Below are 23,276 nucleotides of genomic sequence, written 5' to 3'. Positions count from 1 at the left end.
ATCAATGAGGTCGCTCTTGCTGCTGGTGAGTCCCTGATCCACCTCTACGCAGACGACACCATTCTGTATACTTCCGGCCCTTCTTTGGACACTGTGTTAACAACCCTCCAGGCAAGCTTCAATGCCATACAACTCTCCTTCCGTGGCCTCCAATTGCTCTTAAATACAAGTAAAACTAAATGCATGCTCTTCAACCGATCGCTACCTGCACCTACCCGCCTGTCCAACATCACTACTCTGGACGGCTCTGACTTAGAATACGTGGACAACTACAAATACTTAGGTGTCTGGTTAGACTGTAAACTCTCCTTCCAGACCCATATCAAACATCTCCAATCCAAAGTTAAATCTAGAATTGGCTTCCTATTTCGCAACAAAGCATCCTTCACTCATGCTGCCAAAACATACCCTTGTAAAACTGACCATCCTACCAATCCTCGACTTTGGCGATGTCATTTACAAAATAGCCTCCAATACCCTACTCAACAAATTGGATGCAGTCTATCACAGTGCAATCCGTTTTATCACCAAAGCCCCATATACTACCCACCATTGCGACCTGTACGCTCTCGTTGGCTGGCCCTCGCTTCATACTCGTCGCCAAACCCACTGGCTCCATGTCATCTACAAGACCCTGCTAGGTAAAGTCCCCCCTTATCTCAGCTCGCTGGTCACCATAGCATCTCCCACCTGTAGCACACGCTCCAGCAGGTATATCTCTCTAGTCACCCCCAAAACCAAATCTTTCTTTGGCCGCCTCTCCTTCCAGTTCTCTGCTGCCAATGACTGGAACGAACTACAAAAATCTCTGAAACTGGAAACACTTATCTCCCTCACTAGCTTTAAGCACCAACTGTCAGAGCAGCTCACAGATTACTGCACCTGTACATAGACCACCTATAATTTAGCCCAAACAACTACCTCTTTCCCAACTGTATTTAATTTTAATTTATTTATTTATTTTGCTCCTTTGCACCCCATTATTTTTATTTCTACTTTGCACATTCTTCCACTGCAAAACTACCATTCCAGTATTTTACTTGCTATATTGTATTTACTTTGCCATCATGGCCTTTTTTGCCTTTACCTCCCTTCTCACCTCATTTGCTCACATTGTATATAGACTTGTTTATACTGCATTATTGACTGTATGTTTGTTTTTACTCCATGTGTAACTCTGTGTCGTTTTATCTGTCGAACTGCTTTGCTTTATCTTGGCCAGGTCGCAATTGTAAATGAGAACTTGTTCTCAACTTGCCTACCTGGTTAAATAAAGGTAAAATAAAAATAAAAAATTAATAAATATACTATATGGAACTATAGGCAGGTATTCTAAATATATAAGATGAGAGAGATTAGCCTGATGCTTGGACCAGTCTGACTGGTTTGATGACATTACTGAACACACAAGTGTCAGGTCTCCCTCACAAAATAGGTCTCTTGAACTCAAATGGGAATTTATAGATAAACAAAAGGTTAAATCAAACAAAAAATACAAAACATGCTCACCTGTGTTGGCAGGCATGCTGCCGGCGGAGTCGGCCTTGATGTCACTGGGCTCCATGGGCAATGGGCTGCTCTCCTCAGCTAGTGAGGAAGGCCTTTTCTCGGGGGAGCTGGAAAACCCTGCATGGTCAGGTGGTTCCAGGGGGAGGAGGTTGCCCTCATGCTTCATTTCTGCACTGCAGCGGTCGTCACCACTGCAGAGGCAGTCCAGCTGCAGCTCTGGGTCCCCGTCAAACACCTCACCTGTGATACGGGGCGGCCGATAGCCTAGTGGTTAGAGCGTTGGACTAGGAACCGAAAGGTTGCAAGATCGAATCCCCGAGCCGACAAGTTAAAAATCTGTCGCTCTGCCCCTGAAAAAGGCAGTTAACCCACTTCTCCTAGTCCGTCATTGAAAATAAGAATTTGTTCTTAACTGACTTGCCTAGTTAAATAAAAAGGTAAAGCAAATACATAGAAACACACATTGTAGGGTGTCCAATCAAAATCGCATCTTTTGACCAATGGGTAAAATAATGTTAATTGTGTAGATCAGTGGTTGTCAACTGGTTTTGCCTCAGGACCCAAATTGAACCAGGGTGTCTCAGAAGCAACCCAATATTCACATCACAAAAAAAAGAGTCACCAGAATACAATCTGGAAAACAATTTTTTTTATGCTATATTGATAGCAAATGTATGACAAGAGCTCATCCCTTTCGACCTCTTTCAATGTCAATAACAAAATGCCCATATTCTTGATGACCTCACTGGTTTGAGACCACAGATCTACCAGTAAATAGCACTAATAGCGCTACATTGAAAACGACTTACAGTAGTGAGTTCATACATCAGAACAACAAGTGTGAAAATGTAAGTACATTAACATTCCACATACCTGGTTTAAGTTCAGACTGGAGTATTATTGTATTTTACCCACGACCCATTCAAAACGTTCAGTTGAGAATCGCTGGTGTAAATAATCTTCAAAACTCCAATAAATGTTTTACCCTTGTAGGATGGGCAGAATAATGGTGACTGAATAAGAAGACTGAGAACCCAGCTGATGAATGGGAGATGATGTGAATTTACATTAACAGTTCAAGGACTCAGTCAGATCATGACTAAAACATGGGGCTCTCTTACCATGACCAACATCTGTGATATCAGTCGCAGACAGTGTGGACATCTTCTGCACAGCAGCTTGTCATTACGAAATCAAATCTGCACCTGGGGGTAATAAAATAATATCATATAACTAATATAAAAGAGCCAATAGACACAAAAGACCACTTTATGTAAAGGAAAATGCCATAAAGAAGTGAAAAAGTAGAAAGTGTGCCAGATAAAGTGCGCCTCTACGTGTGGTCTCAATTAAATAGCCTGTAGACTAGGCTATATAGGATGCAGAAGCACAGCACTCGTCTTTAACTTCCTAAATAGGATAGGCTATAGTTTAAATTGACTCCAACACCGAGTGGAAATAGATTTTACACTGCTTGAAAATCATCCGGTTCACATTTAGTAGATGCTCTTATCAAGGGCACAGACAGGTTCACCTTGAAGGCTCGGGGATTCGAACCAACAACCTTTCGGTTACTGGCCCAACTCTAACCACTAGGGTACCTGCCGCCACAACTTATGCAAAATGTAGCTTAAGTCAAGAAAGTGTCCTCTCCTTTATTTCGCCCCAACTCCTCTTTCAAACTACGTCTACCCGGGTTGGCTTATATAGCCCAATAATACCACCAGCCTAATATAAAATGGGCCATGTAAGAATCTCTGGTATTTTAAACTATTTATTTGGCTATTTTTTTGCATTATAATTTTGACTAGATTTTCTCCTGTCAAAGCCATTCAACGCTTTTAAAGTCACAATTGGCCTCATGGTGAAATCCCTGAGCAGTTTACTTCCTCTCTGGCAATGGAGTTAAGTATCTTTGTAGTGACAGGGTGTATTGATATACCATCCAAAGTGGAATTAATAACTTAACCATGCTCAAAGGGATATTCAATGTCTGCTTTTTACATTTTTTGCCATCAACCAAATAGGTGCCCTTCTTCGCAAGGCATTAGAAAACCTTCCTGGTCTTTGTGGTTGAGTGTTTGAAATTCACTGCTCGACTGAAGAACTAACAGATAATTGTATGTGTGGGGTACAGAGATCAGTCAATCAAACACTATGTTAAACACTATTATTGCACACAGAGTCCATGCAACTTAAGCAATTTTGTACTCGTGTCAAAAGGAGTTGAATAGTTGACAAGACATTTCAGCTTTTCATTCATTTGTTCAACTGTAGTTGAAATTGTCGGTCCATCTGGCATTAATTTCAACATCCACAAATGTTGTTTGGTCCTTAATTGGACTTTAATTTGGCCCAAATCTAGACGTCCAGGTTTCAAAAGTTTGAACAGTACAATAGGAGTATAGTACACTAAAGAAAAGTACAGTACTTTACTGTACTACAGAGTATAGTTCAGAACAGTACAATAGAATGGAGTAGAGTTTAGTACAGTACACAGTAGAGCACTAGAGTTGAGCAGGGGTTGCATTAGAGTTCAGAAATCTACATTTTCAAAACGACCTTAAAAAAAAATCTGCGTTTTAAACCATTTAACCTGGGTTATATATTGAAAGTATATATAGAGTGATCAGGGGCGTGCAACTATCGTGTTCCTTCACAGAAAATACATTAGTGCAACACATTCGGCATAAAATAGCTTAATTTTCATCAGATAACAGAAGTGCAACGCTATTTATAGCAGCCACAAGTAAATGAGCTTACAATGAAAAAATTACTTTTGTAAAAACTGTTCACTGCCATCATATTTCTAATGTTCGTCATAGAAACAATGTAGCTAGCTACATTTTGTAATGTTTTGTTTAAAGTTCATCTTGCATATTACCGGAGAAAAGTAGCTACACATCAGTCAGAGCGTTGTACTATATTGTAATTACTGAGCTAAATTGTGCTGTACTTTGATGTCCAAACTTGCGCAACAGATGTCTATAATTGGTTCGGATTTGGTCCGGTCCAAAACCAACAAATTTGGTCTTGTATGGTGCCAGAGCTCATTAAAATAAATAGACAAGAGTGTAGAATAATACCCAAATATGCAAAGGAGGATATTGCATATTTTTACCTTTGTGTAGCTATTAAGGATACATCACCATGAAGAGAATGACATTCATATCTAGAATTATGCAATTCTGTGTCGTACAGATCAGGGACCCATGATGAAATACCATTAGCATAATTCTGTTACCGGGTGTAAATCCACTTCACTTACTGTAGTTCAATAACCAACAGATGTTCAACATGTCATGTCAGTTGTCACCCCATTCTTTCAGCAGACATCTTTGAATCTTAAATTTGGAGCAGTTATTTAACATTTTTAGGAAAATGTGATGACTTTTGTTACTGAAATTCTGCTACCAAACTTTGCATCTGCACAGTTCGAGTAAAAGTGTTTTTATAAAATGTTCTGGGTCAATTCTTAAAAGTAGTCCTTGTGCATAGTGTTTGAGATTCAAATGTTTTTTTGATTGGTATCCATTTTAAGGGTCTCAGCGCAATTCCATTACTGTGGAACTGCCCATAACTAGGGCTTTAGTGATGTTGAAAATTTATGAGACATTGAGGTTAAGTGGGTTGAAATCTTCCTAGAAGTCTGAAAAACATTACAAAAATGCTGTCTTTATTCATAAAAATATATATTTTGAATGTTCCATGTGGTCTATATTAAAGGGCGCTTCATTTAATCTAACAGGCATTAAAATATCAAAGGGATGCGAATTGTACTCTATTTGTAGAACAATTGATACCAACTGATTCTTTAAGAACATATAAATGCCTCATGAGTTTAGTTCAACTGTCCCCATCAGAACCCAAAGCTGACGTTATTTACAAACATTAGAGTAAAGTAAGTGTAAACAAACTGTATAGCCCCAAAACTAATGATGGTCAAAATTATACAATGTCGCAAATTTAATTTTGCACTAGTTGGCTGTACCTGCAACAAAAACGCCAGTATTTTTCCTTCATCAGCATTGTTCAAACATGATCAACTAAGAAAAAAGCAGGACGGCAGGTGGCCTAGATTAAGAGCGTTGGGCAAGTAACCGAAAGTTTGCTGGTTTGAATCCCCGAGCCGATTAGGCGCTATCTGTTGATGTGCCCTTGAGCAAGGCACTTAACCGTAATTGCTCCTGTAAATCACTATGGATAAGAGCGTCTGCTAAATGACTATCATTTTGAACACTTTTAGCTGATAGCAGTCTGCCCTATCTTCAGATATGAGTATTGACATTGATTCAATTAAACATTTTGGCAAATGTAGGCATAATAAAAAATAAAATAAATAAATTAAAAAACAGACGTAGCATAGAGCTGTTACTCGTTTGAGCGGCACAAGTGTATTGTGCGTCAGTGTGTTTAGGAGATTTACCAGAGAGACCGCTGAATTGGACATCTGGTGTTCAACATACCTTTGAAGTAATTGTTATGATCGGTCCATCTTGCCCATGTGAGACTGAAACCTCATTCAATGTGGCTGCTACCCTGGCATTGACAGATGAACAGCTTTAAAAAGGACAGGCCTGTGTGTTCCACTCAACAACAAAAATACTAAATCCCTCTGTCCTCGGTCACGTGGAAGTTTTACGACAATAATATCTTCAGAGAAACAAACCCTTCTGCTTGTCAACACTGTGGGAGTCAGAGAGAAACAGAAAAGGGGAGTGAGGGGAGGCAGGGTGAAAACGGGAACACAGGAGAGGTAACTATCGGTCATTTGCATGGCTCTGAAATCCCCATAGGGCCTTGTGTTGCTCAAGTCTTTTCCTCTTGGAGTGTGTCTAACCAGCCACTTCTCACAAAAACAACAAAAAAGGGGCCTAAAGTAGGCTAGTTAACAGAGAACTAACAAATCACAAATTAGGGTGTAACAGTAGACTATTTGTACAGAAACGTTTGGTACGGGGACTGCAGGTCTACCCTCATTGTGAACCCAAATTAATATAAAAATATATATATTTACACATTTTAAAAAAAACACTAGGCCTATAGGCTATGCCGGGTTGCAGGCCTATGCCGCGAGTAAATCTGAGCTGAAAAACACATTTCAGGCTATTCCGTTAAAACAAAGCATTTTGTAATCAAAATTCTAATCTTAATTGGCGAATTTGAAACACTGCTTTTGTGAGACGCAGCCAGGAACTAGTTTAAACCTCCAGTTTGGGAACATTGCGTCTTCCCAGTTTACAACAGCGAAGGACAGGGAGTTGATAAAACGTTAACAGTATGTCGCCACGCTCAACGAGAATAGCCTTCGCAGCTGCCAACACCTCAAATATGTCTACACAATTCAGGGCTCTCGCCACCGCCTGGGATCGAACCCGGGTCTGTATCGCAGCCGGTCGCGACCAGGAGACCCACAAGGTGGCGCAAAATTGGCCCAGCGTCGTCCGGGTTAGGGGAGGGTTTGGCAGGCTGGGATGTCCTTGTCCCATCGCGCTCTAGCGACTCCTTGTGATTGGCCGGGCACATGCACACCGACTTCGTCGCCAGCTGTACAGTGTTTCCTCTGACATATTGGTGCGGCTGGCTTCCGGGTTTAGCGGACATTGTGTCAAGAAGCAGTGCAGCTTGGCAGGTCGTGTTTCGGAGGATGCACGGCTCTTGACCTTTACTTAGTCCGTACGGGAGTTGCAGCGACAGGACAAGACTGACTACCAATTGGATATCACCAAATTACATAAAGTACAGATAACGCCAAAGAACTAATGAAGTAGTATTTTCCCACCACTGCTTTTTACAAATTGATTGGGACAAACATTATTGAAATAGTTACATATCTACACCCCCCCCCCCCCCATCACTACTGACAACCCCAAATAGGCTATAGTTGTTTTAATCCATTGTTTTTAAAACAAGTTTCAAAATAAGTTTAAAACTAGCTTTTTGATATCATGGACGGTCAGTTGTATCCATGTGTGAGTGATTAGGCCTATACTTCTCCCAGACCATTTCTAAAGAGTTACGGCAAGAGAGGCTGGGCTGCCATTGAGATGAAAAACTAAGGAAGGATTGTTACATTAAAGACTTTTTGCCTATTAAAATGTACTGTGTCCTAGGCTAACAATTTCCACTTTGGAGGACAGGAAAGCTGCAGCTGGTTTGAAAGCTCAAGTTGACTGGGTTAATGAGGTTCTTTGGGCTGTGGGCCACTGACCTAAAGTCACCTCACTCAAGTCCAATGCTCTGTTGAGCTTGTCAGGTACCTTTGTCCAGGGAATGAGTGCTACTGTTCTCAAAGACATGTAGAATTCATATCATAGGAGGCATTCACAATACATTTTAAAATCTTAAGGGGAAATCTGCATTAACTACATCCATTTTTATTAATGATATACACCCACTGATTCCTGAAGAGGCCTAATTCAAAAACCTGAAAGATATCCTTTTGGTCATAATAGATTATGAATGTATTCCCATGGCTTGAGGGAGTGGACATTGAGGTAGGAAGTAAGGAATATGCCCTTTAACCTATTTTATTCTGTACTTTATTCTAAGCCTGTCATGAGAACTATATGGAATGATCCCCTCACTTGTAAACATGGGATTGTTACTGAACAATGGTGATACCATTCAAAGCATTAATAAAAATACAAAATGTTGCTAATGCCCAAGTTTCAGTACCTCCTTTGATGGGGAGCATGCATGTGAGCACGTACAATCTCACAGTAAAAGGCAGCAGAAGACCGAGCTCCATCACAGTAGAACATCTAGTGCCAGTAAGCAAATTGGGTGTAACTTTTATTTTTCGCCTGAACGTCACATCAGCAGATGTAACTCTACTGGTTAAGCAAAAGTACTCCATACTCAGCACCGCAACAGTGTGTGAAAGGAAGATACAGTAACGTTAGCAGATTGACTATCCAAAAATCACATTTTAGGGAATTTAAGGTAGAGAACTAGTCATTCTATTCCTATGAGTTTAGCCTCCGTTGACCCACTGAGGAAAGAAAAGTAACATGAAATTAAATTTCCCACACACACACACAGGTAGAATTGGACACGGACACAATCACTAGCTTTGCTAGCTAGTAAAGGGATAATGTGATGCTCAATTAGCAGTTACCGTATAGGTACTGTTTGGAGTAGCACAGAGAACCTTTGACCAACCATAACGATACTATCCTCATTCTCAAGTTGGCCAAACATATACAGTGCATTGTGAAAATATTCAGAACACTTCCCTTTTTCCAACATTTTGCTACGTTACAGCCTTATTCTAAAATGGATTAAATAAATAATGTGCAATCTACACACAATACCCCATAATGACAAAGAAAAAACAGATGACATTTTTACAAAAGTATTATGTAAATAAGGTATTTCTGTTTTAAGTATTCAGACCTATTTCCACAAGACAGGTCCATGCTGTTTCCATTGATCATCCTTCAGATGTTTCTACAACTTCATTGGAGTCCACCTGTGGTAAATTCCTGCAACACTAACTCAAAAAAGTTCTGGGACACTAAAGTCCATGGAGAATAAGAACACCTCCTCCCAGCTGCCCACTGCACTGAAGATAGGAAACACTGTCACCACTGATAAATCCACCATAATTGAGAATTTCAATAAGCATTTTTCTACGGCTGGCCATGCTTTCCACCTGGCTACTCCTACCCCGGGCAACAGCACTGCACCCCCAACAGCAACTCGCCCAAGCCTTCCCCATTTCTCCTTCTCCCAAATCCATTCAGCTGATGTTCTGAAAGAGCTGCAAAATCTGGACCCCTACAAATCAGCCGGGCTAGACAATCTGGACCCTTTCTTTCTAAAATTATCTGCCGAAATTGTTGCCACCCCTATTACTAGCCTGTTCAACCTCTCTTTCCTGTCGTCTGAGATTCCCAAAGATTGGAAAGCAGCTGCGGTCATCCCCCTCTTCAAAGGGGGGGACACTCTTGACCCAAACTGCTACAGACCTATATCTATCCTACCGTGCCTTTCTAAGGTCTTCGAAAGCCAAGTCAACAAACAGATTACCGACCATTTAGAATCTCACCATACCTTCTCTGCTATGCAATCTGGTTTCAGAGCTGGTCATGGGTGCACCTCAGCCACGCTCAAGGTCCTAAACGATATCTTAACCGCCATCGATAAGAAACATTACTGTGCAGCCGTATTCATTGATCTGGCCAAGGCTTTCGACTCTGTCAATCACCATATCCTCATCGGCAGACTCGACACTCTTGGTTTCTCAAATGATTGCCTCGCCTGGTTCACCAACTACTTCTCTGATAGAGTTCAGTGTGTCAAATCGGAGGGTCTGCTGTCCGGACCTCTGGCAGTCTCTATGGGGGTGCCACAGGGTTCAATTCTTGGACCGACTCTCTTCTCTGTATACATCAATGAGGTCGCTCTTGCTGCTGGTGAGTCCCTGATCCACCTCTACGCAGACGACACCATTCTGTATACTTCCGGCCCTTCTTTGGACACTGTGTTAACAACCCTCCAGGCAAGCTTCAATGCCATACAACTCTCCTTCCGTGGCCTCCAATTGCTCTTAAATACAAGTAAAACTAAATGCATGCTCTTCAACCGATCGCTACCTGCACCTACCCGCCTGTCCAACATCACTACTCTGGACGGCTCTGACTTAGAATACGTGGACAACTACAAATACTTAGGTGTCTGGTTAGACTGTAAACTCTCCTTCCAGACCCATATCAAACATCTCCAATCCAAAGTTAAATCTAGAATTGGCTTCCTATTTCGCAACAAAGCATCCTTCACTCATGCTGCCAAAACATACCCTTGTAAAACTGACCATCCTACCAATCCTCGACTTTGGCGATGTCATTTACAAAATAGCCTCCAATACCCTACTCAACAAATTGGATGCAGTCTATCACAGTGCAATCCGTTTTATCACCAAAGCCCCATATACTACCCACCATTGCGACCTGTACGCTCTCGTTGGCTGGCCCTCGCTTCATACTCGTCGCCAAACCCACTGGCTCCATGTCATCTACAAGACCCTGCTAGGTAAAGTCCCCCCTCATCTCAGCTCGCTGGTCACCATAGCATCTCCCACCTGTAGCACACGCTCCAGCAGGTATATCTCTCTAGTCACCCCCAAAACCAAATCTTTCTTTGGCCGCCTCTCCTTCCAGTTCTCTGCTGCCAATGACTGGAACGAACTACAAAAATCTCTGAAACTGGAAACACTTATCTCCCTCACTAGCTTTAAGCACCAACTGTCAGAGCAGCTCACAGATTACTGCACCTGTACATAGACCACCTATAATTTAGCCCAAACAACTACCTCTTTCCCAACTGTATTTAATTTTAATTTATTTATTTATTTAGCTCCTTTGCACCCCATTATTTTTATTTCTACTTTGCACATTCTTCCATTGCAAAACTACCATTCCAGTATTTTACTTGCTATATTGTATTTACTTTGCCATCATGGCCTTTTTTGCCTTTACCTCCCTTCTCACCTCATTTGCTCACATTGTATATAGACTTGTTTATACTGCATTATTGACTGTATGTTTGTTTTTACTCCATGTGTAACTCTGTCGTTTTATCTGTCGAACTGCTTTGCTTTATCTTGGCCAGGTCGCAATTGTAAATGAGAACTTGTTCTCAACTTGCCTACCTGGTTAAATAAAGGTAAAATAAATAAATAAAATTGACTGGACATTTGGAAAGGCACACCGATCTATATATAAAAGGTCCCGCAGTTGACAGTGCATGTCAGAGCAAAAACCAAGCTGTGAGGTCGAAGGAATCGTCTGTAGAGCTTCGAGACAGGATTGTGTCATGGCACAGATCTGGGGAAGGGTACCAAACCATTTCTGCAGCATTGAAGGTCACAAAGAAAACAGTGGCCTCCATTCTTAAAATGGAAGAAGTTAGGAACCACCAAGGCTCTTCCTGGAGCTGACCGCCCAGCCAAACTGAGCAATCAGGGGAGAAGGGCCTTGGTCAGGGAGGTGGCCAAGAACCCGATGGTCATGCTGACAGAGCTCCAGAGTTCTTTTGTGGAGATGGGAGAACCATCTCTGCAGCACTCCACCAAATCAGGACTTTATGGTAGAGTGGCCAGATGGAAGCTACTCAGTGAAAGGCACGACAGCCCACTTGGTTTGCCAAAAGGCACAAAGGGCTCTCAGACCATGAGAAACAAGATTTTATGGTCTGCTGAAACCAAGATTGACTCTTTACCCTGATTGCCAAACGTCACGTCTGGAGGAAACTTGCCACCATCATGCTGTGGGGATGTTTTTCAGCAACAGGGACTGGGAGACTAGTCAGGATCCTTGATGAAAATCTGCTCCAGGATGCTCAGGTCCTCAGACTGGAGTGAAGGTTCATCTTCCAACAGGAAAATGACCCTAAACACACAGCCAAGACAACACAAGAGTGCTTCGGGACAGGTTTCTGAATGTCCTTGAGTGGCCCAGGCAGAGCCCGGACTTGAACATGTGAGACCTGATAGAGCTTAAAGATCAGCAGAGAAGAATGAGAGAAACTCCCCAAAAAAAGGTGTGCCAAGCTTATAGCGTCATACCCAAGAAGCCTCGAGGCTGCAATCACTGCCAAAGGTGTTTCAATTAAGTACTGAGTAAAAGGTCTGAATAATCTTGTAAATGTGACACGTTTTTGCTTTGTCATTATGAAGTAGTGTGTAGATTGATGAGGGGGAAGAAAAATAAATTTTAGGCTGTTACTTAACAAAACGTGGAAAAGGTGAAGGGGCCTGAATACTTTCCGAATGCACACTTCTAAAAAAGTCAGTGTCCAGTTGCAAGTGGTTCGTTGGAGCATTTTCTAAATTCAGTTATTAAAAGAAATCCATGTTTTCCTTCATGAAGAAATCCAACGATGTGTACGTCGCCATCTTATCTAATTCAAATATTCTGTCATTGAGCGAGACAGGTGAGTGTCATAATGGCATACTGCACTTTTGGGTGGACCCACTGGAGTGTATTTTTTTATTTAACAAGGCAAGTCAGTTAACAAATTCTTATTTTCAATGAAGGCCTAGGAACAGTTAGTTAACTGCCTTGTTCAGGGGCAGAACGACAGATTTTTACCTTGCCAGCTCTGGGATTCGAGCCAGCAACCTTTTGTTTACTGACAACGCTCTAACCACTACGCTACCTGCCATGTGAAGCATGCGTTTATGTATTGTTCTATATACCAGTATGTGGAAGAGAGGGAAAGATTGACGTGTGTGGTAATTGAGGTTGGACAGGGATGGAAGGGATTTGGGGGATGGGGGAGGGTTTGTTAGCAGTTAGCTGGGCTCTTATTTTCTTAGTAGTACAGGATTAGGTAAGAGGGTTTAGTTTCTCTTAATGTTTCTTTATTAATTTAGTCTCTAAGCTGTGATTGACTACACTACAGTAGGTGGCGGATACTAGAGGTCGACAGATTATGATTTTTATGATTTTTTTATGCAGATACCAATTATTGGAGGACCAAAAAAAAGCTGATTCCGATTAACCAGACAATTTAACAATAATGACAATTACAACAATACTGAATGAACACTTATTTTAACTTAATATAATATATCAATAAAAGAAATTTAGCCTCAAATAAATGAAACATGTTCAATTTGGTTTAAATAATGCAAAAACAAAGTGTTGGAGAAGTAAACGTGCAATATGCGCCATTGTAAGAAAGCTAACGTTTCAGTTGCTTGCTCAGAACATGAGAACATATGAAAGCTGGTGGTTCCTCTTAACATGAGACTTCAATATCCCAAGGTAAGAGGTTTTAGGTTGTAGTTAATATAGTATTTATAGGACTATTTCTCTCTATACCATTTGTATTGCATATACCTTTGACTATTGGATGTTCTTATAGGCACTTTAGTATATTGCCAGTGTAACAGTATAGCTTCCGTCCCTCTCCTCTCCCCTACCTGGGCTCGAACCAGGAACACGTCGACAACAAACATCCTCGAAGCAGCGTTACCCATGCAGAGCAAGGGGAACAACCACTCCAAGTCTCAGAGCGAGTGACGTTTGAAACGCTATTAGCGCTCACCCCGCTAGCTAGATTGCAATTTCACATCGGTTACACCAGCCTAATCTCGGGAGTTGATAGGCTTGAAGTCATAAACAGCGCAATGCTTGAAGCGCAGGGAAGAGCTGCTGTCAACAGCACTTTCGTGCGTTTTGAATGAATGCTTACTAGCCTGCTTGTGCCTACCATCGCTCAGTCAGACTGCTCTATCAAATCATAGACTTAATTATAACATATTAACACACAGAAATACGAGCCTTAGGTCATTAATATGGTCGAATCCGGAAACTATCATTTCGAAAAAAAAACGTTTATTATTTCAGTGAAATACAGAACCTTTCGGTATTTTATCTGACGGGTGGCATCCCTAAGTCTAAATATTCTTGTTACATTATACAACCTTCAATGTTATGTCATAATTACGTAAAACTCTGGCAAATTAGTTCGCAACAAGCCAGGCGGCACAAACTATTGCATATACCCCGACTCTGCGTGCAATGAACGCAAGAGAAGTGACAATTTCACCTGGTTAATATTGCTTGCTAACCTGGATATCTTTTAGCTAAATATGCAGGTTTAAAAATATATACTTCTGTGTATTGATTTTAAGAAAGGCATTGGTGTTTATGGTTAGGTACAGTCGTGCAACAATTGTGCTTTTGTTAAATCATCCCCCAGCGTTGCATCGATTATATGCAACACAGGACATGCTAGATAAACTAGTAATATCAACCATGTGTAGTTAACTAGTGATTGATTGATTTTTATAAAAAGTTTAATGCTAGCTAGCAACTTACCTTGACGAGTCAAGGATCATAATCATCTTTAACTTACCCGCTACCCTAGACCCTCCTCAACTTCCTTACCGCCCCAATAGATACACAGATGATGCAATCGCCATTGCACTGCACACTTCCCTATCCCACCTGGACAAGAGGAAAACCTATGTAAGAATGCTGTTCATTGACTTTAGCTCTCTGATTCAGAGGGGTTAAATGCAGAAAACACATTTCAGTTGAATACTATCAGTTGGACAACTGACTAGGTATCCCCCTTCCCCCTAGCTCAGCCCCAAGCTCATCATCAAGCTCAGGACCCTGGGTCTGAACCCAACCCTGCACAACTAGGTCCTGAACTTCCTGACGTGTCACCCCCAGGTGGTGATGGTAGGAAACATCTCCACTTCACTGATCCTCAACATTGGTGCCCCACAAGGTTGCGTGCTCAGCCCCCTCCCATACTCCCTGTTCACCCATGACTGCGTGGCCATGCACGCCTCCAACTCAATCAAGTTTGCAGACAACCGTAGTAGGCTTGACTACCAACAACAAGACAGCCTACAGGGAGGTGGTGAGGGCCCTGGCAGAGTGGTGGCAGGAAAATAACCTCTCTCTCAAAACAAAGGAGCTGATTGTGGACTTCAGGAAAAAGTACAGGGAGGAGGCCCCTATCCACATTGACAGGACCGCAGCGGAAGGTGGAAAGCTTCAAGTTCCTCGGTGTACACGTCACTGACGATCTGAAATGGTCCACCCACACAGTGGTAAAAGCGGCACAACAGCACTTTGTCTTGGCCCCTAAGACCCTCAAACTTTAGAGATGCACAATTGAGAGCATCCTGCCGGGCTGTATCACCGCCTGGTACGGCAATTGCACAGCCCGCAACCGCAGGGCTCTCCAGAGGGTGATGCGGTCTGCCCAACGCATCACCAGGGGCACACTGCCCGCCCTCCAGGACACCTACAGTACCCAATGTCACAGGAAGGCCAAAAAGATCAACCACGCGAGCTACAGCTTGTTCACCCCGCTATCATCCAGAAGGTCAGTAGAAGTGCATCAAAGCCAGGACCAAGAGATTAAAAAAAAAAAAAAAAATGTTTCGGAGTGCAATCACTGTTAAATAGCCATCACGAGCCAGCTACCACCCCGTTACTCAACCCTGCACCTTAGAGGCTGCTGCCCTATATACATAGAACCAATGGTCACTTTAATAAATGTTTACATACTGCTTTACTCATTTCATATATGTAAACTGTCATCAACTCTACTGTATTTTAGTCAATGCCACTCCGACATTTCTCGTCCTAATATTTATATATTTCTGAATTCCCTTATTTAATTTGAGAAGTGTGTATTGTTGTTAATTGTTAGATATTACTGCACTGTTGGAGCTAGGAACACAAGCATGTCACTACACCCACAATAACATCTGCTAAATATGTGTATGTGACTAATAAAATTTGAGATTTTAAAATGGAAAAGATGGCAGCCTACACATTGTTGGATTACTTCATGGAGCAAAACATTTATTTTAATAACAGAGCATTTTCTAAATTCAAATGAACCACCTGCAACTAGACAGACATTTTACAAGATGCGTGTTTGGCCAAATCGAAAATGAAGATAGTGTCACCAAGTTACAGTTGATTAAAAACTTGGTTTAACTTTGTTAAACCAAACAGTACCTCTGCCCGGGCAACTCCAGAAGGTGTATTTCCTTCTGTTGAAGCCATTCTGTTGTTGATTTACTTCTGTGTTGCATCACCCAACTTCTGTTGAGCTTCAGATAGCCTAATAACCTAACATTATCCTGTAAAATGTCTTGATAAACTTGGGAATTCGTTTTTCGGTCAATGACAGCAAGCTGTCCAGGCCCTGAGGCAGCCCCAAACCATGATGCTCCCTCTACATACAATCCTTTACAGTTGGGTTGATGTTTTGATGTTTTGATGTTGGTGTGCTGTGCCTTTTTTTCCTCCACACAGGTAGCCTAGTGGTTAGAGCGTTGGACTAGTAACCAAAAGGTTTCAAGATCGAATCCCCGAACTGACAATGTAAAAATCTGTTGTTCCGCCCCTGAACACCGCATTTAACAAGGCACTGTTCCATGAAATTAATCATGTGCTTAACTAGTTAAATAAAGGGTAATGGAACATAACATTATTAGCCCGTTACAATCTGCTAGCTATGCAATCAATCACATTGAACAACCCATGTTCAAAAACAACTAATCTCATTTGTAAGAATTCTGTCTGAAAAGTTGAGCACGGGCTCCATTAGTCACCATCATCTTTGATGTCAAATTTAGCGGCAGGGTAGCCCAGCGATCAAGAACCTTGTTCGAATCCCCGAACCGACTAGGTGAACAATCCGCCGATGTGCCTTAATTGCTCTTGTAAATCGCTCTGGATAAGAGCGTCTAATGGCTAAAATGTACCTATGAAATTGTACCTCGCTAACTTATGTGACAACACTGTCCTGCTATTGAAGTTATGTTGCAATATGGCAAGATCCCAACGTACGATTTCGCAATCAAGTCATGACCATTGGGGGTAGTTAGATAACTAACGTTAGTTAACTAACCGCCAGCAAACTAGATTGTTTTCTGATGACATCAGTTATGTTGACGTTAGCTGGCTAAATAGGTAGCGTTAGCTAGGTAACTACTAGTAGCTAGCAAGTTGTTAACGCAACAAGCTAAGCACAACTCATTTAAACTTGACAAACACTTCCCATTTTAGCTGTTAGACGTCTTCTGTGGCTCGTCGTGCGTTGTTTTTCTATAGCTGGTTAATTAGAAAAGAGCTTACTAGCTAATGTTAGCTCGTTCGGTAAACTAATACAGACAGGCTTAGCACGCTAACGTTAACTAAGGCTCAAGGGCTAACTAAGGCTCAAGGGCTAACTCTGGCTGGTGGTTGGATTCTAGCTACCAAGTTCGTCAGCTAGCTATTCCAGTAGACCGAAAAAGACAACTGTATCATGTCTAAACTGGCATCTCAAGACAAACTATCCTAAGCAACACAAAAAGGTCAGAATTGGTGGCTTGCCTGAGTTTGTAACCGATAGTTACCCCGTTTCGTAGCGACTAGCCAGACAGATCCCACGAAGTCCTGCTGCACGGTTGGCGTATTCAATCATGTGACTTGAGCAGGAAATAGGTAGAGCTAGGCCTAAATAAATTTCACACGACGCAAAGATTTGTCAGAGTTGACACATAGCTAGACAACTAAAATACATTATTACGAATGTCACTTATTTAACTGCACCAGCCCCGGTCTTGTCCAAAACCTTTTGATCGATAGCACATGACGTCACAACGACAATTTATAAACTCGCTCCATTTAAGAGGGATCGCAATGTATGCTGCATTCAAAACAACTGTGAACTCGGAAAACTACGAGGTCAAATTATGACCTCGGTGATCTTCATGTGGAGATATAGAAAGAGGCCCGAGTTCTGGAGTTGGAATTCCAAATTGGAAGACTGTTCAAATTTCGGACCGTTCAAATCAAAGTTAGTTTTTTTCCGAGTTCAAAGCTGTTTTGAACGCACTGAAGTCGGTTATTTCCGAGTTCCAAGCTCCCAGTTGTTCTAAACGCGGCAGTATTTCTGGAATATGTGGGGACTTTAGCAAACGATATCATTCCTGCCATGGTTTTATTTAATTTGTTTAACCTTTATTTGATCAGGGAGTCATACTGAGACCAATGTCTCTTCTACAGATGAGCCCTGGGTGACAAATTACAGACAATACAAATCAAAATATAAATATGAAAAGCAGAGCAGAAAGAAAGAAAACACGGTCAAATAATGTATTTCCATGTTAGATCACAGAGGTCATGGTGGTCTGGAACCATGCTCATCCTCCAGGCGGCGAAAAGGAGCATTGCTTTGGTTACCGAATGCCATAGAAAAATATTATAGTTTAATATGTCGTTCTGCCCCCGAACAAGGCAGTTAACCCACTGTTCCCCGGTAGGCAGTCATTGTAAATAAGAATTTGTTCTTAACTTACTTGCCTGGTTAAATCAAAAGGAAACAATGGCTTCAGTCCAAACACTTAAAAGACAAACCCTCAAATTAATTGGACACTGCTGGTGCCGTCTGACGAGTACACACTTGCAAGGTGAGGAAGGAATGATTCGTGCTTTTAAACCCACATGTACTTCCTGTATTGATTTGTTGAAAAATTTAATGGCTCGCCCTTACACGCGTTCATCCCGCGAGGATTGTGTTTTCAGCCACCGGTAGCTACAGTAAATTGTGATGGCATGTATATAATTATTAATATATGCTTACTGTGTGGTCTAAGGCGCTGGATCTCAGTGCTTGAGGCATCACCACAGACACCCAGGTTCGATTCCAGGCTGTATCACAAAAAGTGGTGAATGGGACTCCCATAGTGCGGCGCACAATTGGCCCAGCATTTTCGTGGTTTGGCCGGTGTAGGTCGTCATTGTAAATAAGAATTAGTTCTCAACTGACTTGCCTAGTTAAACAAAGGTTCAATGAATACAAGTATTGGGGCTTCCCTATATACTGAGGATGGAGCTATTTGGAAGAGGGGAAGGAATATCTCTCATGTGACCAAATCTATTCAACAAGCTATGATGAATGTTGAAAGATGGTTCAGTTTTAAAATGTCAGCGGTGAAATCTTGCTGTATGTTCTTCTCGAAGAAGAAAGTTGCTGATAATATACCGTTGTTTCTGTATGGACAGCTTATGGGGAGGGTTTTTAAGTACAAATATTTAGGTCTATGGTTCAATGAGCGATATACATGGGAAGAGCATGTCATACATTTTGAAACAATGTGTAAGAAGGTGGTGAATCTTATGCGTTCGGTGTATGGTTATGAGTAGGGTGCAAACAATCGTTGATGGATTTTTTATAGAGCTCTGATCAGGACGACAATTGATTACTGATGTATAGTTTATGAAACAGCGGCGAAAACTTGGCTTCAGAGGCTGGACAGAATCCAGTACATAGTTTTATACATGTTTTTAAGGATACGTAATGGTGCATTTTAAATCAATATCCTTATGTTTCTTACTTCTGGAGGCAGGTGAGATGCCTTTGGAAAAACAGCGGAAAAAATAGTTATTAGCTTATTGGGTTAGGCTGTGAGGTTGACCATCCCACTGCTACTGTTCTAGATGACTGTTAGGAATATACTAATAGACAAGGCAGTGGTTTTGGTTGGACAGTTGGAAATGCTTGCTGATGAGAGTGGTTTGAGGTTGGCCCTTCTGTGGTGATAGAGAATGTTCCTCCATGGTTACTCCCAGATCCTGTTGTTGATCCAACCTTGGTAGAGAAAAGGAAAGATTGGTCAGAAGTCAATGAGGTAGTGAAACTGATTGACAAGTACATTGGTAGAAGATTTTATGAATTTTCTTTCCACTTTTCACAGATGGATCCAAGGATCCAGATAGTGGGTCGCTCAGGAGCGGGTGTTTACGTTCCTGAATTTGATGTGCAGATATGTTGAAGACTAATAGACAAATTGTCAGCATACTCAGTTGAACTGTTGGCGATAGTAGTTGCCCTCTAGTGGGTGGAGGACATACAACTTGTCAGAATTATGGTGGGCTCAGATTTCCTGTCTGTATTGAATTGTTTATCATCTGGAAAATCTAATAGGAGTGACCTACTATTGGAAGTAATAAGGTTACTATGCAGAATTGAGAGACTAGGTGTGGTAGTGAGATTCTGCTGTGTCCCAGCTCTTTCGGGTGTGGAAGAGAATGAAATTGTAGACCAGCCAAAAGTGCTTTAAAACAATATATAATTGATACTAATGTTCCACTGGTTAGAGGTGAGGCGAAATGTAAGATTAGAGCCATTTTGATAGATGTGTGGCAGAAGTGATAGGACTCTGAGCCCAAGAGCCGGCATTTATAGAATATGCCCTCCAAAGAAAGGTCGGTGGACCAAGATTCATAGGTCTGATTAGGAAGGAAGAGGAGGTGTTTGCTCCAGGACATTGCACTCGTCATTACAGCTGGTTGGCAAGCATGTGAATGGTTTGTCTCAGGAGTGTATGGTCATGAAATAGTGGAGCATGTGTTACATTGTTGTAAGTATGTTGACGAGAGGGAAAGATTGAAGTGTAGGGTCATTGAGGTTGGTGGGGTTTGGAAGGAATTTTGGTGATTGGGAAGGGTCTATTGGAAGTTCGTAGGGCTCTTTTTTATTTTATCAGAAGTACTGAGTTAGGTAAGAGGATTTAGACTTGTGGCGCTAATGTTGTAAACCGTGATTGACTACACACTCCAGCACAGTAGGTGGCGGCAAATGTTTGTTTGCAGACCGCTATTATATAATATAAGAAGAATCACAGGAGTTGTGGAAGCGCGCTTCTAAAAGTTTTTGTTACTAAATAAATTGGCATCAGACCATACGAGCAGGAGGTTCATCATGCCTGTCACCTGTGCAGTAAACGGCTGCACCAACAAGTTTATCAAAGGGTCAGAAATAAGATTTTACAGGTAAGGAGTAAAGGACTTCAAACTATCGTTAGCAAACGCTTTCTTAAAATGTTGTTGTCGCTAGTTGTTAGCCAGCTAACTAGATAGTCGCTGTTGAGTCTAGTTAGCAAGCTAGCTAAATTAGGTGTGTTTATACGTGCGAGAGAGAGGGAATGCATGTATGCATGTGTCAGCTGCGCTTGCTTGTGTTAAGCAGTGTTTCTTGTCCTGTTGTTCTTAGGTTCCCCATCAGTAAACCTCAGCTTGCCAACCATTGGGTACAAAGTTCATCCCTACACCTAACACTTGCCTCTGCTCAGAGCATTTTAACCCAGATTGTTTTCGAGACTACAATGGCAAACAGTTTCTTAGGGAAGATGCAGTGCCCACCATTTTCGGTGCTGATTCATCGAAGGTAATAAGTGGTTTCATAGTTGCTCCATCGAGCTTTGCCTACTGTCCTTTATTTTTTATTAAACTAGACTATAAGATGCATGTTAAAAAAAATTGCAGCCTGAATTACGAAAAAGGGGGATAATGACCAAAGACACAAATGCGGCTAATCGCTTCGGGGCACCATCAGACCGGGAGAGGGCTAAGGCGCTGGAGAAGAGCAAGGCCAGAGTACCCGGGATACTGGCAAGGTGTGTCTCATGTTTTCTCAGCTCGCGTACATTTCATACTTTACTTTTTTTGGTAAATCACCCCTCAATGATGTTTAAATGAATGTTCGTGTAAATCCTGTTGCTGTATATAGGGAGTTTGCGAATTTTTGCACAGTTAAGTGCTGTTTTTCAGGGGCTTTTTTCACATGCACAAGAGCATACTTCCCCCTGTCATCAACATTCACTCAGTTCTTTTTTTTGTTTTTGCAGGGAAGAGGTGATGGCAGAAGACAACGAGGAGGCGTCTCCTCAAACACTGACAGGTAAGAGTGGACACATGTTTCCAGAATCCATCACTGCATTGGTGCACTGCTCTGCTACTTTCCTCAAAGGCTGCAATGTATGTTTGTTTTCATTATTGCGTTTCAAATTGTTGCCTTTTTTACTGGAGAGACTAGTCAGTGAAAATGAGTGTAAGGGAGAAGGTAATCCAGCAGAAAGTAGTGTCATTCTGTAAATGGTGCAGACGCAGAATTTAGTTACTTGCAGGAGGCAGGTCAGAGAAAACGGACAGGGCTGTCATACGTTCCCGTTTTTGTGTATTTGCAGACAGACTATAGGGGCGAAGAGCAAAGTGTATGACAACAAAGGGCACCTGCTCTCCTGTGGCAAGGACATGTGTGACTGCCTGGACGCGGACTGCATGGGCTGCTTCCACCCCTGCCCCGAGTGCAGCTCTCGCAGGTGTGGTGTGGAGTGCCGCTGTGACCGCAAGTGGCTCTACGAGCAGGTTGAGGCGGGGGCGAGATCATCCGCAACAAGTACGCTGGCTAGTCTCCCCCACACTTAGACCTTCAACTATGACTGTTGTTGAGATCAATAATATATTTATTTATTTTTTCTGTAGAGTGAGAATAAGAATTGGTCTGAAGTTGCCAAAAGAGAAACTTGATTTGATTATGTATCAAGAGTAAATAAGAAATAATACTCCCACAATGGTTTCAACCAGGTGTTATAGACACTGCATATGTAGTTTAATTCCTGTACAGAGGTTCAATTCAAGAAAGTCTATGCACATACACTTCACCGGTGTCTCGCTACGAGAACTCATGCAAGGGGGAAAAAAGGTATATGACGGAGATTTGTTTGGACCTTTTTCGAAAGTATGCATGCGTGAGGAATTTTCTATGTTTTGTTTTCTGACATTCTGCATTATGGTTTTTGCAATTGTCCACTTGTTTTGATTAGTGATTTACATATTTGTTTTGTGCCCACAGCTGTCAATTACATTGGTCTTAAATCATTAATAATAATCGGTGTATAATAATAATTATCGGTGATGTGACTGGTGGCTTCTTCAGTATTGTATGTGTGGTTTTGCATCAATTTCTTCAAATGTCCACGAGGTGTTAAGCGGCTAAAACTAGTGTGCTGCTTTACCACAGATGAGCTCCAATAAAGGGTGTTTTGTGCAATTTCACAATTATTTTCTGTGACATATTAGGTCTATTTATGGGTAGTGATAAATGGTGTGTAGTCACAGTGGTGTAAAAATACTGGGAAGTACTGCTTTAGTTTTCTTTTGTTCTCTACTTTACTATATCTTGACTACTTTTACTTCACTACATTGCTAAATAAAATAATGTACTTTTTACTCGACACCCAAAAGTACTTGTTACTTTTTGAATGTGTAACAGGAAAGAAAATGGTCTAATTCACACATTTATCATGAGAACATCCCTACTGCCTCTGATATGGCGGACTCACTAAGCACATGCTTCATTTGTAAATTATATCTTCGTGTTGGACTGTGCCCCTGGGTATCAATAAATTAAAAAAGAACATGCTGCTCTGGTTTGTTTAATATAATTGT

At 41.6% G+C, this 23,276-nt stretch overlaps 1 protein-coding gene and 1 pseudogene across 13 annotated transcripts in view; one reads left to right on the top strand and one right to left on the bottom strand.

The window, feature by feature from the left end:
- Window positions 1-18,440, bottom strand: part of LOC109885055 (oxysterols receptor LXR-alpha-like) — a 30,960-nt gene extending 12,520 nt beyond the window's left edge. The window contains exons 1-4 of one of the 13 annotated variants that reach the window (XM_031808429.1): window positions 18,344-18,440; window positions 5,976-6,195; window positions 2,631-2,714; window positions 1,510-1,749 (exon numbers count right to left, since the gene is read on the bottom strand). In XM_031808429.1, the coding sequence (XP_031664289.1) occupies window positions 1,510-1,749; window positions 2,631-2,673 (283 nt within the window). In that variant the 5' untranslated portion in view covers window positions 2,674-2,714; window positions 5,976-6,195; window positions 18,344-18,440. Of the gene's footprint in view, window positions 1-1,509; window positions 1,750-2,630; window positions 2,715-5,975; window positions 6,196-14,379; window positions 14,453-17,375; window positions 17,706-18,343 lie in introns of those variants that run through there. The other 12 variants (XM_031808447.1, XM_031808456.1, XM_031808425.1 and 9 more) reach the window with 12 other exon arrangements.
- Window positions 18,441-18,766: 326 nt separating this feature from the next.
- Window positions 18,767-23,257, top strand: LOC109885045 (ARL14 effector protein-like; annotated as a pseudogene).
- The last annotated feature ends 19 nt before the right edge of the window (window positions 23,258-23,276 follow it).

Source organism: Oncorhynchus kisutch, linkage group LG3, assembly GCF_002021735.2.
Source record: "Oncorhynchus kisutch isolate 150728-3 linkage group LG3, Okis_V2, whole genome shotgun sequence".
In the NCBI taxonomy this organism is placed as follows: domain Eukaryota; kingdom Metazoa; phylum Chordata; class Actinopteri; order Salmoniformes; family Salmonidae; genus Oncorhynchus; species Oncorhynchus kisutch.
The sequence above is the reverse complement of the archived record's forward strand: the minus strand, read 5'-3'. Positions and strand labels throughout refer to the sequence as shown.